This window comes from Balaenoptera ricei, chromosome 8, assembly GCF_028023285.1.
Source record: "Balaenoptera ricei isolate mBalRic1 chromosome 8, mBalRic1.hap2, whole genome shotgun sequence".
Classification (NCBI taxonomy): Eukaryota; Metazoa; Chordata; class Mammalia; order Artiodactyla; family Balaenopteridae; genus Balaenoptera; species Balaenoptera ricei.
In genome coordinates, this window is record NC_082646.1 from 114,174,906 (window position 1) to 114,188,180 (window position 13,275).

The window sequence follows — 13,275 nt, forward strand, 5'->3', positions numbered from 1 at the left end:
ACACACAGGGTACTGAGGGAGGGTCCAAAGCCCCTTTGCCTTCGGGGCCCAACACAGAAGCTCAGAGGGAACGTGCGGGCAGAGGTGAGTGGTCTCGAGGGTGGAGAAAGGTGCGGTCAGCATGGCGGCTGCAGCTCAAGTCAGGAAAGGGAGTCAGGAGCGGGCACAGTGCCCAGGGCCACCGTGGGTGCAGGGTCTCTTGCCGCTGCCCAGGCCCACCTCTGCCCTCCCAAGAGAACCAGACCCAGAGGATGAGTCAGAACTAAAAAAAATATTTCATTTCATTCTGAATAAAAAACGGAACAGACAGAACTCTTGGAAATCCTGAAACGATGTCATTGCTACGGCAAAATTTCACAGAAATCATCGCACAGGGCGTGGGGGCCAAGCCCAGGCCCCGCCGGCTACGACGGCCGCCTCTCTGGGGTGGGCACAGAGGGGGCAGCAGCCTGGGGGGCCAGAGAGGGGCAGGCACGGGTGGTGGCTGTGCCCCTGGATGAGCCCCGCTGGGTCCCCAGGGTCCAGGCTCAGAGCCTGGCCTCCAGCTGCCATGGCAGGACAGCAGCCGGGGCTGGGAGGGGTCGCTGGTCCTCAAGGGGCCTCCTTGCGGGCGGCCTTGCGGCTGCGCACGCCCCACATCCCCCGCTTAGAGTGGTAGTGGTGGTAGAAGTTCCGCACTCGGAGCCGCTCCACCTCCAGCCCTGCCTGCAGGACCCTGGGTGGGGAGGGGGAGTCAGGGCTGCCCCTCAGCCCAGAGGATCTTTGGGGGGTGATCAAGACTGGGGGTATGGGGGTGAATGGGGCTGCCCTGCTTCTTCAGGACCCTGCAGGGGGAGGGCATGCATGTCAGGGCTGCCCCTGAGCCTACAGAACCCTGGGGGTGGGATGGAGTGGAAGAGGTCACGCCCCTGGTCCAGGGGCTGGGGTGTCAGGGCTTCCACTACTGTCCAAGCACAGTAGGAGGAGAGGGACCCAGGAGAGGCCTGTAGGGTCTGCGGGCAGAACTGGTTCAAGGGCTTCCCTGAGTCTGCAGGATCCTGGAGCTGGGAAGGGGTTTTGGGGAGTGGGGTGGGGTCCAAGGATCTCTCTAGGCCTAGCTCTGGGGGTCGGAGGAGGAGGAAAGCAGAGTCCCGTCAGCATGTGAGGCCCCTCCCACCCAGGGGAGGAGGATGTGGGAGTCTCAGTCTCCGCTAGGGGGAGGGGGTCACCTGTCCAAAAGCTCCCAGTCCTCGCCGCCCCACTGGTCCCGGAACTCCTCAGTGTTCATGCCTCCAATGCGGTCGAAGTCGGACTTGTAGATCCCAAAGAGGCCGAAGCCGTTCACCTCCCAGTAACCTGGCGGGGATGGGGTGCCCTTCAGACACCAGGTCCAGCAAGCCCTTCCTCAGGAGGGCTCTCGGGGTCACTCCAATGTGTCGGTCATAACCTGGGAGGCCTGTGCATGACTCGGGTGTTGGAGAAGGTTCTTAGGGGCCGAGCATGACCCTGGGGTTACTGGGGGGAGGACTTGGGGTCCTGGGCACTCTGGGGGTCCTAGAGGCCACAAGGAGTCCCAGGCGTTATAAGGGACATTGATGGGGCCCTAGAACTGCCTTGCGGGTTGGGAGGCCCCCGGGGGCCTGGGTTTTGCCCTGGCATGGGTGGGACCCCTGACGTTACCGAGGGGCATTCAGGGCGTTACCGTGAGGGTCCCCTGGCGAGCTCCCGCAGCCCAGCCGCATGACCACGGGCGCAAAGGCCAGCCTGCCCTCCACGCAGTGCTTGCGGATGCCATCCAGGATGCCGGGGGGGAAGTGGATGTGCAGGTCGCAGAGGAAAACGATGCTGCTGGCATCCTGGAGACGGCGGGCAGGTCTGAGCCTCGCCCTCTCCTCCGGAAGGGCACCCCCCGCCCCCAGCCCATCTCATTCTCTCCACCCGCACCATCCTGCCCACGCACCTCCACCGCGGCCACTCCAGCTTGCAACCCCGCGGAGCGCTCAAAGTTCCCGGTTCGCCTTAGGTATTGGTATCTGGGGGAGGAAGGGGATATGGGGTGGGAAATCACAGCCGCCCGTCTCTGGGGGCGGGGGCGGGGGCAGGAAAACCCACGCCGGCCCGGGAGGAGGTAAGATGTGCTCGGCCCTCCCCGGTAGGTGGGGGGCGCCGTTACCTGGGCAGCGGCGCCGCGCGGAGGGCCCGCTCCACGTCCATGTCCTCGCTCTCGAAGTCCACCAGGACGACGCTGAAGCGCGAGTCCCCCGTACGGGCGTGCAGCGCAGCCATGTCTGCCAGGAACTGCGCCACCCAGCGCGCCTGGTTCTTCACTGGAGGAGGATGGCGATACTGACCCACCTGGACCCGACCTGGCGGTACCCTGCCCAGGACCAGTGGCACTCCCCCCCTCCCCATAAGGCCTGCTGGACAAGGCTCCCCCCCGCCCGCCCGCCCGCCATCCCAGGTGGCTGGTCGGCCAGCCCCACTCCCGCGCACCTGGCACGATGAAGTGCACCATCACATCCTGGCGCCAGGCCAGGCGCAGTGGCCGGCACAGCTCCGGGCGGCCGTCGGGGCGCGCGGAGGCGGCTGGAGCCGGCTCGGGACTATCCCCGTCTCCATCTGTGTCGCCGGCACGCGCCCCGGGCAGGCGCAGGAAGACATACTCAGACAGGCGCAGCCGGCGCCCGCCGCGCTCCTGGAGCTCCAGCTCCAGGAGGAAACGGCTTCCGCGCGCGGAGTCCCGGCGCTTCTCCACGTTCACGATGCGCAGAAGAGCGTACCGCCTGCGGGGCAGGACCCAGTCAGCCCCCTCGGGCTCCGAAGCTGCGTCCACGGCTCCAACCCCATTCTTCCCACAAGCCGCCCCCAGCCGCAGAAATGAGGTGGCCACTCAAGTGGGGTGCCGCACGCCCCCCGGCCCCCCCAAGGCCCGCTGGGGAGCTCCCTTCTCAGAAGGCAGGCCCACGTTCCGGGGCTCCCTCTCCGTGGGGCAGCCCATAAGGGAGGCGTCCCCAAGCCCAGGCCAGTCCTCTCCTCGGTGCCACCACTCCTGTCCACAGCTGCACGCTCAGAAACCTTTAGGGGCACCCACTGCCCACAGGCCGAGGTTCAGACGTCTGAATTCTAAGCCGGTAAACGGTGTCTACCTTGTGGCCTCAATACGCCCTCAGGTTAGATGAGCAAGCTTCCTCTTCCCGTGGGGTCTTTGCCCTAGGTGTCCCCTGCCTGGATGCTCGCCCCATGCTCCCCGCCCTCCTCTCCAAGGTCCTGGGTGCCTCCTCTGAGAAGCCTCCTTTTTGCCCCCCCAGCACCAGCGCAGGGGCTGCCCTGATCTCTGGGGAAGAAGCCTCCGGGCCTTCAGCTGCTGGCCCTTCCCCAGCCCTGGCCTGGGAAGATAGGGCCTCGCCCTTGACTAGGTCACTCTCCCTTCTATTGCACGTCCCCGCCCCCCGCCCTTTGCAGCCAGTATCCCTCACCCTCGGAGCCTACCGGTGTGACCTCCCAGGGGTCTAGATTCCTCCCTTCACCCCCTGCCCATCCCCACCATGCTCTCCTCAAGTACCAGGGACTTTCTGCCCCAAACGCTCTGGGTCTGTGCTCTCCCTCCTTGGGCCACCCACACCCCTGCATGGCTTAGGGAAGGTGGGGCTGCAGCCATGACCTTTCTGCTGGACAGACCCCCTCATGCCCATGGGACAAGGAGCTGCTCCCAGGAAGCTCAGAGCCAAGTGCAGGCTCGCTTTCTCAGCCACCTAGAAATCAATCTACCCCAGCCCCTGCCAAGGGTCCAGGCCATCCCATCGCCGCCCTGGACCAAGCCCTGTCAGTCATGGGCTCCCCCTTCCACCCCCTCCTCTCCAGCACAGCCACATGCTTGTCTATGATCCATATGGGCCAAACCTGTGTCCTGCTCTAAACTCTGTACCGGAGGCAAGAAGAATGACTCCTGCACCTGGCCTTCAAGGACCATGAGGCCTGTCCTCTGCCCACCAGCCTCCTGGCCAGCCTTTGCCTGTCTCTGCAGGTCCTGCCCCTACTTAAGGGCTCAGCACAGCTCTGAGAACCCCTCAGGGCCTCCCCTCAGGTCAAATTGGGGCCCCCACTCTCCAACCCTCATACCTACTTGGGGTGGAGACAAAGACTGGATTCCTGGGGCCTGGGGGAGACCAGAAGGGCCAGTGGGGCAGGAACCCTGAGCCCTCCCCCGAGGACCAAGACCCCAGCCAGCAAGGTGCCAGTGGGGAGAGGGATCCAGGGGTTCCTAGCCTGGCCTTCGTGTGTGTCTCTATCTGGAAGAGAGACCTGGGTGGCTCGGCTCCATCCTCAGGTCCAGGTCCAAGGTGATAGGTGTGGGGTTTGGAGGTGCAGGACAGGGGAGCCAGCCCTGGGTGTTGGGGGAAAGGCTCCTAACACGGGACAGGGGCCCTGGGCAGTAAGGGGCCCCAGAAGGGTGAGAAGACACTTCCGGGGGGAGGGGCGTGTACCATTCCCAGAGCAGCGCCCCGTTAAACCCTGGGGAAGTCTGAGGGTCCCACGGAGGCCAAGCGCGTCCCTTCCCACGCGCGCCCCGCCCTCGCACCCTCCGTGGCGCGCGTTGAGCCGCTCCATGTACTGGGCCACCACGTCCACGGCCTCGGCCTCCGGCAGCTGCAGGTTCCCCGACACGTTGCAGCGCAGGTCGTTCCAGTCCGAGCGCAGCATCTCGAAGTCCACGTTGCCCACGCTGAACGTGCGCTGCCAGTTGATAGCGTCCTCGCGCCAGCGGCCGCGCCCCGGGCCGGCCGGGCCGGCCTTCTCTTCGCTGTCCTCCGACGCAGCCTCTTCGCCCTGCGCCCCTTCCTCGTCGTCCCCTCCCTCCTCTTCCTCAGTCTCCCCGGGCAGCTGTGGCCTGGACACCTGGGACAAGCTCAGGAAGGAGGTCACGGGCTGCGCTTCGGACGAAGAGTTCGAGTCCGCGGTGGGGGCCGTGAGTCCCGGCTCGCGTGCCTGGCCCTCTCGGCTCCCCTGGGTGGCCGGCGCCGGGGCCGGGGGTCTCAGCTTTGCGGCCTGGGGGCCGCCGGTCCTGCGGCCTCGAGCCCGGGGTGGGCGTGGGCGCGCGCGCAGCTGCACCCGGGGTTGGGGCCTGGGGCGCAGGAAGACGCCAGGGAAAGGCGGCCGGGGAGGGCCGCGTGGGCTGAGCTGCGCCGGGGCCCGGGGCGGGGCCCGCAGTCCCGGCCGCACCCGCGTGACATACACCTTCGGGGGTCGCTCGGCCTCGGCTGCTGGGCGGGGCGGAGGGGCACGGCCCCAGAAGAGCGGAAGGGGGCGGGCGGCCCAGCGCAGCGCCCGCGAGCGCCGGGGGCTCGGCCGGCCCAGGGGGGCGGGAGGCGTTGGCAGGGCGGGAGTGGCCGGGGCCTCGGTGGGGGCCGCGGGGGCGGGGGGCCGGCGGCCGCCCTGCGTTCGGGGCGCCTCGGTGGGCTCCAGACCGTCGAGCAGCTCCCCGTCGTCCTCGTCGTCCAGGAAGTCTGTGGGCAGCGCGGGTGAGCTGCGGCGCCAGGGCGGGCCCAGCTGAGGGGGTGGGGGGCGCTGGGGGCACTCACCGTCTGGGTTGAGGAAGAGAAAGGCTCGGCGCTGCACCTCCTCCTCTTCGTCTTCCTCTCCCTCCTCCCGGTCCATCTTCATGTATTTGTAGAACCCAAACCTGGGGCCGGGGCGGGGCGTCAGAGACCAGGCTCGGCCGAGGCCCCGCCCATTCTTCCTTGGGCACCACCCACCCACCTTTCCAGATACAGCGGCGACTCGCGGTAGAAGCACTTGTTGTCCGTCTCCATGTGAGTCAGGCGTGTGTGGTCATTGGGATAAACGAAGGACAGGTACACCTGGGGCGGGCAGAGGGCTCAGGTTGGGGCGTCTTCCAGAGGATCTGGAGGAGGCTCCGGGAACCCTGGGAAGAGGGAGGCCTGGGTCTCAGGGAAGACCTTGGTGAGGGGCACTTACAAACTGCAGTCCCTGGTATCTTGCGATGGGAAAGTCCTTGACAACGTAGGTGGGGGCGTAGGCGCAGGGCTCCAGCACATTCTCCAGACTCCAGGGCTCCACCCGAGGCGCTACGGGAGGTGTGGTCACATTGTGACCTGAAACTCCTGCTCCGCCCCCCACCCCACCCCACCCCACCCCACCCCGGGGGGCCTCCTCTCACTGAGGAAGAAGGTGTCTCGGGGATCGGGCCGCAGCATGTCGGCTCTGGGCTCCTCCTGCAGCAGGCGCCCCCCAACGTGGCTGGCTGGAGACTGGGGCACGTGGGCCACGTGGTCCATCTTCAGGGCTGACTCATCTAGGGGCAGAGGATGTGTGGGGACCCCAGGAGTTCCTAGAGACGCCTCCTCACCCATACCCAGACACCACCCCAAAGAGGCCGCCCATCAGGAGCCCTCCCGCTTCCCCATAGAGGCGCTGGGCTCCGCACCTGTATACAGGGAGATGTGAGCAGAGCCTATGACTTCGAACTTCAGACCCGGCAGGAAGGCTCGCCACTGGGGGTTCGAGAGGGTGGTCAGGACCAAAGGATGGGGGTCAAGGTGGGAACACAGCTGGGTCAGGGAGGAGTGAATCTTCCCTGACGTGGGGCTGGGGAACTAGTAGGGGCAACCCCTTCACGGACGCAGGAAGCTTGGGGTGGGGGGGTGGATGGGAGAGCGGTCCTGAGAAGATACAGCAGGGAAGCTGGAGAGGCCCAGAAGGCTGGGGTCCCTGGAGGCAGATGAGGATGCCTTTCCTGACATCCTGGGTGCTTCCTGACCTTCTGGCTATGGCCTCTGCCCCCACCTCCTCCCGGTTCTGCAGTCACTGCCCTTCTGGAGGTCAGAGCTGGCCCCCCAGCTCCCCGCTGGACCTCCCCATCCGCACTTCCCCCACTTCTGTGGCTGGGCCTTCCCAGTCTCCCTTGCAGACTCTCCCTCCCCCACCGCTCTCATGTTGGGGTTCCTGGGGGCTGTCCCAGGCCCTCTTCCCTTCCCAGCTCATCCTGGGCCCTTAGTCACCCCCTCGGCTTCCACAAGATCACCCCAAATCTGCATCTGCAGTCTGGACCCTCTGCTAAGCTGAGCTGGGGTGATGCCCACCACACACAAACCAGACACCTGCAACCTCCCACCACCCCCCTAGCCCACCCTGGTCACCACCCCACACCCAGCTAGGCTCAGACTCTCAGTCGCTGGGCATCTCCCTCCGCCCCCCCCGCCCCCCACCCCGACCTTCCACTTCTTCCATTCCCACCTCCCTGGTTCAGGGACCGATGGATGGCCACCCACGAAAATCCCTCCCAACAGGCAGCGGCCAGAGGGTTTTCCCTGAAATGCAAATCCAGTTGCCTCATCCTCAGGAGGAAGCCCTGCCGGATCTGGCCACCAGACTGCTTGGAGTTCCAGAAGACTCCAGGTGGTTCCATTCCTCTGCTGTTCTCGAGACCTGGAATTCATCTTTGCACCCCAGATTCTCTCCCCACTGGTCTCCCTGTGAATGTCTCTCATCTCTCAAGAATCTGCTCAAGGGCCACTTCCTCTGTGAGCACAAGCCCCGTCCCTGAGCATCTGCTTTGTCAGCTAGATGGGAAGCTTCTCTGGGGGGGCGGGCGGGGTCCACACCGTTGTCCTGCGGGGAGTGGCCGGAAAGAGGAGGGCAGGGCAGGGGAGGTGGGGTCTCCAGAAGCCCTCAGAGGGCAGCCGCACTCACGCCCACTTCCACGTGGTCCGAGCCGCGGTCGTCCTGCTTGTGCAGTAGCTCAAAGTAGTACCTCCGGGAGGCCATGAGCCTGGGGACGGGAGGAGTGAGGGGGCGGGCCCGCCATGCCCCAGAAGCCCCAGACAGATGGGGAGCCCACAGGAGGTGGGGCTTGAGGGGGCAGCATAGCAGCAGCGGCTTCACGCATGCACGTGTCACCCACTCCTCACACACACACACACACACACACACACAGGTACACACTCATGCACACACTCCCACACTCACTCACCGCCTGGGCTTGGACACCTGGGAGCTGAACTTGGTGAATTCTCCGGGCGCTGTCCACTCCGAACCAGTCTGCAGGGTAACAGAGAAGGGGCAGGGGGCTCACGCTCTCCTTGGGGCACCAGCCCCATCCAGCCCCCCCTCCTGAGAAGCTGGAGGGGCCAGGTGACCAAGCCGCAGGAGGCCCACGAAGACAAGCGGTGTGGATGGAGGGGTGGGCTGCGCGTGGGGGTACCTTGCCCACAAAGGCCACCAGCTGGGCGCCCGCCGGGCTCTCGGTTGGGCTCAGCCAGAACTCCGAGTTGTCATCCGAAGCCACGGAGAACTGGACATCTCCTAGGCCACAGGACCACAGGACAGGGCTCAGGGGTCGGTGGGGGCTTCGTGACACCCTGCCCCCCACACCCCCGTGCCCGCACCATCTCTCGCCGGGTGGATGAAGCCGAAAATCCGGAGGCCGTAGTTCTTCCACTTGGGGGACACAGCCAGCTTCTTCACGGTGGTGCGAGTCTGGGGGGGCAGCGGCCTCTGACGTCAAGGTCCCCGCCCACCTGCGGGCCGGCCGCCCCCCACCCCAGCACTCACATGAGGGAAGAGCGGGAAGTGAAGGTTCCTCCTGAGATGGCCCACGGCGCCCCCGCACCAGTCCTCGAACACGTGCAGGTTCACCTGCCCCTTGTACTGGGGGTGGGAGGAGGGCTTACCTTCTGCACAGCTGCCCCCGGCCCTCCCCAAGCCCGAGCCGCTGGGCAGAGCTCACCTCCTCCCGCCACGAGGGCGCCTGACGGGTGAGGTTGAGAGACAGTGGCCTTCCAGCCCCCCCGGGAAACAGCGCGTCTGGGTCCCGACCTTCGGGCTACGGGAGAGAAAGGGCACCAGGGTCAAAGCTGAGAAATGTGAGGGCAGGAAGAAGTCACACAACCACACACACACACACACACACACACACCAGGCTCAGACACAGTGTGTGACACAGCCCGCCACACACGCCGGTTCACTTCACAGACATCCCTTCCACATGTAGCCACGAAGCCCTGACTCCATCACGCCCCGCCGTGCACACCCACCCGAGCAGACCCTTGGCCACCCCACGTGCAGCAGCTGCGTCCACCCGGGCTGGGGCCACGCTCCGTGCTGGAGCGCTGTGTCCTCCCTGCACACGGCCCACAGGTCCTGAGGCCACCGGCGCAGGAGTGGCCTTGGGTCTCGTGTGTGCTGTGGTGTTCCTCCCCGCAGCCCTGCTCACCACCCGCTCCTCCTCACGGCTCTCGCTGGAGTCCTCTGCCCTCTGTGTGGACAGTGCAGCCCGGATGCCCCGGCCATCTGTCACACCGCTCAGCTTCTCACCATCTGTGGGCGGCACATGAGGCGTGACTGGGGTCCAGGCTCTCCAAGGCCACAGCCCCTGCCGCTGGGGTCAGCTGGGGGCAGGATGGCCAGTGGTGTCTCCACTGAAGCCCTCCCTCCCCACGTCTGCCCCTTCATGCTACCCGATGCCCCACCCTACAGCTGGAAGTGCTCTCGGCTGGGCCCTTCTCCCACATCCCACCTCCGTGGGGACGGCCCTTGCCTGAGTCCCCCACCTGGCTTTTCCCAGCCCCCACTGGCATGAGGGAGCAGTTATGTGTATGCACATGCTAGCATATATGCATGCACACACACACCCGTGGGGCTGTTGTCATCAGTGACTCTGCCTCCAGGAAGGCCCCCAGGATTGCTCTGTGCCCTCAGCACTTTTCCTGTGTGCTGGAGTGTTTTGTGTCTGACTCCCTTACCAGAACTGAGAGCCAAGGGTTAGTGCTGGAGTTTGTTGTCAGGCGAGCTGGCACTGTGGTCTTGAGGCTACCCCAGCCCCGGCCCATGGCACGTGTGCCACCTGCTGCCCTTGAGGCCAGGGTTCAGGACCAAAGGAGCCCTGTTACCCACCTGGGCAGAGGAGGGATTGGCACACTGGTCCAGCTTCCAGAGGACATGGGGCCAAGGCGGCCCCGGAGGGAGACTGTCCCCCTGGGGATCCCTTCCGTGGACATCTCTAGAGCTTGGCACCCCCCTAACTCCCCACGCCTGGGGCAGACCACCTCCACACCCCTGCCTCCCTCAACTTCCCAGACCTCCTCCCTAAGCTGTGGGCCTGGGGTTCCATACCCTGGGATCTGAGCCTCCGAAGGCGAGGCTTTGCTGTGCGCCATGTCTGCCTCTCCTGGTGCTCCCATCCGGGGACCCCCAGTCCAGGAACCCCTCTCCTCCAGGGCCAAGCCTGGGCTTCAAAGTCTATGCCCGTCCCTCGATCCAGACCCCAGGAGCTAGGTTCCCGGACTGACACAGTTGGCCTGGGCCCTTTCTCTGGGGGAGGGGGCTGCCCGTGGTCTTGTGCCTGTGAGACTCCGGTGGTGCCTGCCCACTTGCTTCTCCCCCCAGGTCACTGTCCTCCGTCCAGCTGGGAGGCGAGCCCCTAAGAGGCTCCCGGCCAAATCCCCACAGCCTGGCCCTGATGCTCCCTGCCCACAAGGTAACTCTGGGGGTATTGGGAACCTTCCACAGTGGGGTCCCAACCCAGGATGCCATCACTGTCCTGCAGGGGCTGAGCCCCAGCACAGCGAGATCCAGACGGGCCTCCTGCCTCCTGGCTGCCAGCACCTCTGCCTGCACAGGCTGCTGGACCCCAGGAAGGTAGCCTTTCTGGTGGGAGTGAACACAGTGCTGACAGGACAGTCAGAAGGGCCTCAGACACGTCCAGCTGCTCAGCTTCCCACAAGCCCTGCCCTGGTGGGAGCCCAGGTAGCGGGACAGGAGGCGGGGCTGCAGCCCCGGGGGCACCGGCTGGGTCTGCTCCTGGCAGGAGCTGCTTGAGGGTTTGATCTTCCATAACCTTGAACAGCTCCCGCCCACCCAGGAGCAGCAAGGACAGCTTCCTCGCTGGTCCAGCTGAGAGCAGAGGAGGTCCCAGAAGTGGGGTTCCCACACCTCCGCCCCCTCCCGGCTGCTCGGGAAGCCAGGCTGGGGAGCAGTGTGGTTGCCCAGAAAACCACAAGGCAGCTGAGCGGGAGGCTGGTTATGCTCTGCGTCACTGGCTCTCGCTCCGGGGTCCTGCCTTATTTGATGGTAGCTGGGGGGCCTCTATGAGGGACTGAACAGTGCTGGGGGCCCCTAGAGGGTGTGGTAGCTGTGAGATGCGTGGACTCTGGGGGTGGGGTGGGTTGGGACAAGCCTCTGACCCCTGGCCTGGGGTGTCTGTGGTGCCAGCTGTGCGACTGAACAGGGAACTCTGGACCACTTGGTGGAGTGGCCCAGGACTTCATGGGTCAAGATCATTGTTCTGAGTCTTTGGGAAGCAAGATTCTCACCACCCATCCTAAGGACACCTCGCTTCCTTGAGAAGGGCCAGGAGCAGCTTGGCTGGGACCTCCCTGCCCTGAGGTGCTTCCTTCTCTCTCTCTCATCACCGCCCCCGCCCCCGCCCCCACCCCCACCCCCACCCCCGCACTCTGCTCCTCCTCCTCCTCCAAGTGTGTGTCAAAAGTCACCACCTCCAAGAGGCCCTCTAGGATCCTCCTAGCTAAAGTGGCAGGACTCCTCCCCAACTCTTTCCCACATCGCTCACCAGGACCTGATTTGTGGGTTCACTGTCTGCCCCCACTGGAGCGTGAGCTCGAGGAGCCTGGGAGAGTTCACGCCAGGCAGTTCGGAGCTCCCCAGGCTGGATCCCTATCCCCATGCCTCACCCCGCTTCAACACACAAGCGTCTCAGTCCCTGATCACAGGTTTACCTAGGGCACTTCCTCCAGGAAGCGTTCCAACTGCAAGGGTCAGCTCCCTCCCGCCAGCCCCCTCTCTCTCCGTCCTGAGGTTGGGTCTCTGCCCCTCCCCAGCAGATGCGAAAACCGAGGCTCTGCTACGCAGGCACGTGTCGGAGGCGCAGCCAGACTTGGCTTCTCGGAAATCTCAGCACGCAGGGCCCGGCGGCGGGGATCTCCCCAAGAGCCCACCGTTAACCCCGTCACTCACTACCCGCTCCAGGCCAGACCCCGGCGTCCGCCAGGGTTCGGGGACGCTCCCCAAGAGGGTCGCGCACGTCACTGCTGACGTCATCGGCGTTCTGGCCGGGCTGAGCCGAACCGCGCCCCCTGCCCCAATGTCGCCGAGCTGGGAAGGGCGGACGGGGTCTCCGGGCGGGCCTGACCCACGCCGAGGCCTGGGCGCGATGGGAGGGCCCGGGCCCGGCGCTGCTCGCGACCCTCCCCGCCCCCCGCCCCCAGGGCGCGCGCCCCCTCCCGTACCTCGCCCGTAGCCCAGCCGCTGGCGCAGCGCGCGGCCCTGGCGCACCAGGCTCAGGTGCACGTACGTGAGCCACGCGGCGCAGGTGAGCAGCACCAGCAGGAGCAGCAGCTTGATCTGTTTGCGGATCTTCTTCGCCGGGAACCACGGCATCGCGGCCGCGTCCGCCCCGGGCCGCGCTCAGCGGCACCGCCGCGGCCCCCCGCTCCAGCGCGCCCCGCGCCGCGTCCCCCGGGCCCGCATGGCCCTTTGTCCGCCGCCCGCGGCCCCAGGGTGCGGCCGCGGCCCCGGGCTGCCCTTGGCCGAGGGCACGGGCTGGGCGGCGGAGCGGCTACCGGCGGTGCCCCCCCCCGGCCCCGCCTGGCCGCTCAGGCTCCAAGCTCCTGGGGGCCTCGGCGGGACGGAGCAGCATCCACGCTGCGGTGCTACCCACCGTGAAACGGGCCCGGCCACCGCGCCACGCGAGCCAATCCGGGCCCGGCCAGCCTGCGGGGAGCCAATCCACGGCGCCGGGGGCGGGTCCGGCGTGTTAGGGTGTGCCCGCCGCTGGTCTCCACGCAACGCGCGCGCATCCACCTGGGCGCGTCGGCCCGCGCAGCGCGGGGACGCGGGGTCCTGGGGATGCGGAGGACCCGGGATGCGGTGTATGGGGAGGTGTGAAGGACCGGGGACAGGGGTCAAGGGTCAGAGAATGCACGGGACAAGGAGTGGTGCATAGGACCGGGGGACATAGGGACCCGGGGTCACGGGGGGTAGTGATGGAGGCCGCGGGAGGAGCAGGCTATGGGTCGGGGGACAATGGGGACACGGGGAACAAGGGTGTAGGGACGCGTGATGGGGAGACGCTAGGAGCTCGGGGAACGTGAGGGGGAGGATGCGGGCAGCCTGGGCTTGCAGTTGGAGTAAGCCTCTTGCTAACAATGCAGCCAGGAGGAATGGGGCTCAGACAACGTGGGGAGGAGAAAAAGGAAGTTTGGGGGAGAGACATAAGGGGGTAAGTGATGATGGTGGGTCAGCGGGGCTGGGGGCGCGTGG

The 13,275-nt window shown here is 66.3% G+C and overlaps 1 protein-coding gene across 1 annotated transcript; it reads right to left on the minus strand.

Annotated features, from left to right (window-relative positions):
• Positions 1 to 256: 256 nt before the first annotated feature.
• On the minus strand, positions 257 to 12,450 carry B4GALNT4 (beta-1,4-N-acetyl-galactosaminyltransferase 4). Its single transcript, XM_059932480.1, has 20 exons — positions 12,243 to 12,450; positions 9,212 to 9,315; positions 8,726 to 8,821; positions 8,551 to 8,646; positions 8,385 to 8,475; positions 8,201 to 8,301; positions 7,970 to 8,037; positions 7,690 to 7,768; positions 6,425 to 6,491; positions 6,158 to 6,292; positions 5,956 to 6,065; positions 5,737 to 5,837; positions 5,559 to 5,659; positions 4,559 to 5,483; positions 2,473 to 2,762; positions 2,153 to 2,306; positions 1,940 to 2,012; positions 1,682 to 1,835; positions 1,209 to 1,335; positions 257 to 715 (listed from the first exon to the last, which is right to left on the minus strand). The coding sequence occupies exons 1-20, from the start codon at positions 12,391 to 12,393 to the stop codon at positions 592 to 594; spliced, it is 3,147 nt and encodes a 1,048-aa protein (XP_059788463.1). The 5' UTR covers positions 12,394 to 12,450; the 3' UTR covers positions 257 to 591.
• Positions 12,451 to 13,275: the final 825 nt, after the last annotated feature.

Excerpts from the sequence above, each read along its gene's own strand:
- B4GALNT4 (XM_059932480.1), bottom strand. The coding sequence starts at position 12,393 with ATGCCGTGGTTCCCGGCGAAGAAGATCCGCAAACAGATCAAGCTGCTG. Across the intron at positions 7,769-7,969 it reads CAGGTGTCCAAGCCCAGGCG|GCTCATGGCCTCCCGGAGGT; the intron begins GTGAGTGAGTGT and ends TCCCGTCCCCAG. Across the intron at positions 1,836-1,939 it reads CTGGAGTGGCCGCGGTGGAG|GATGCCAGCAGCATCGTTTT; the intron begins GTGCGTGGGCAG and ends CGCCGTCTCCAG.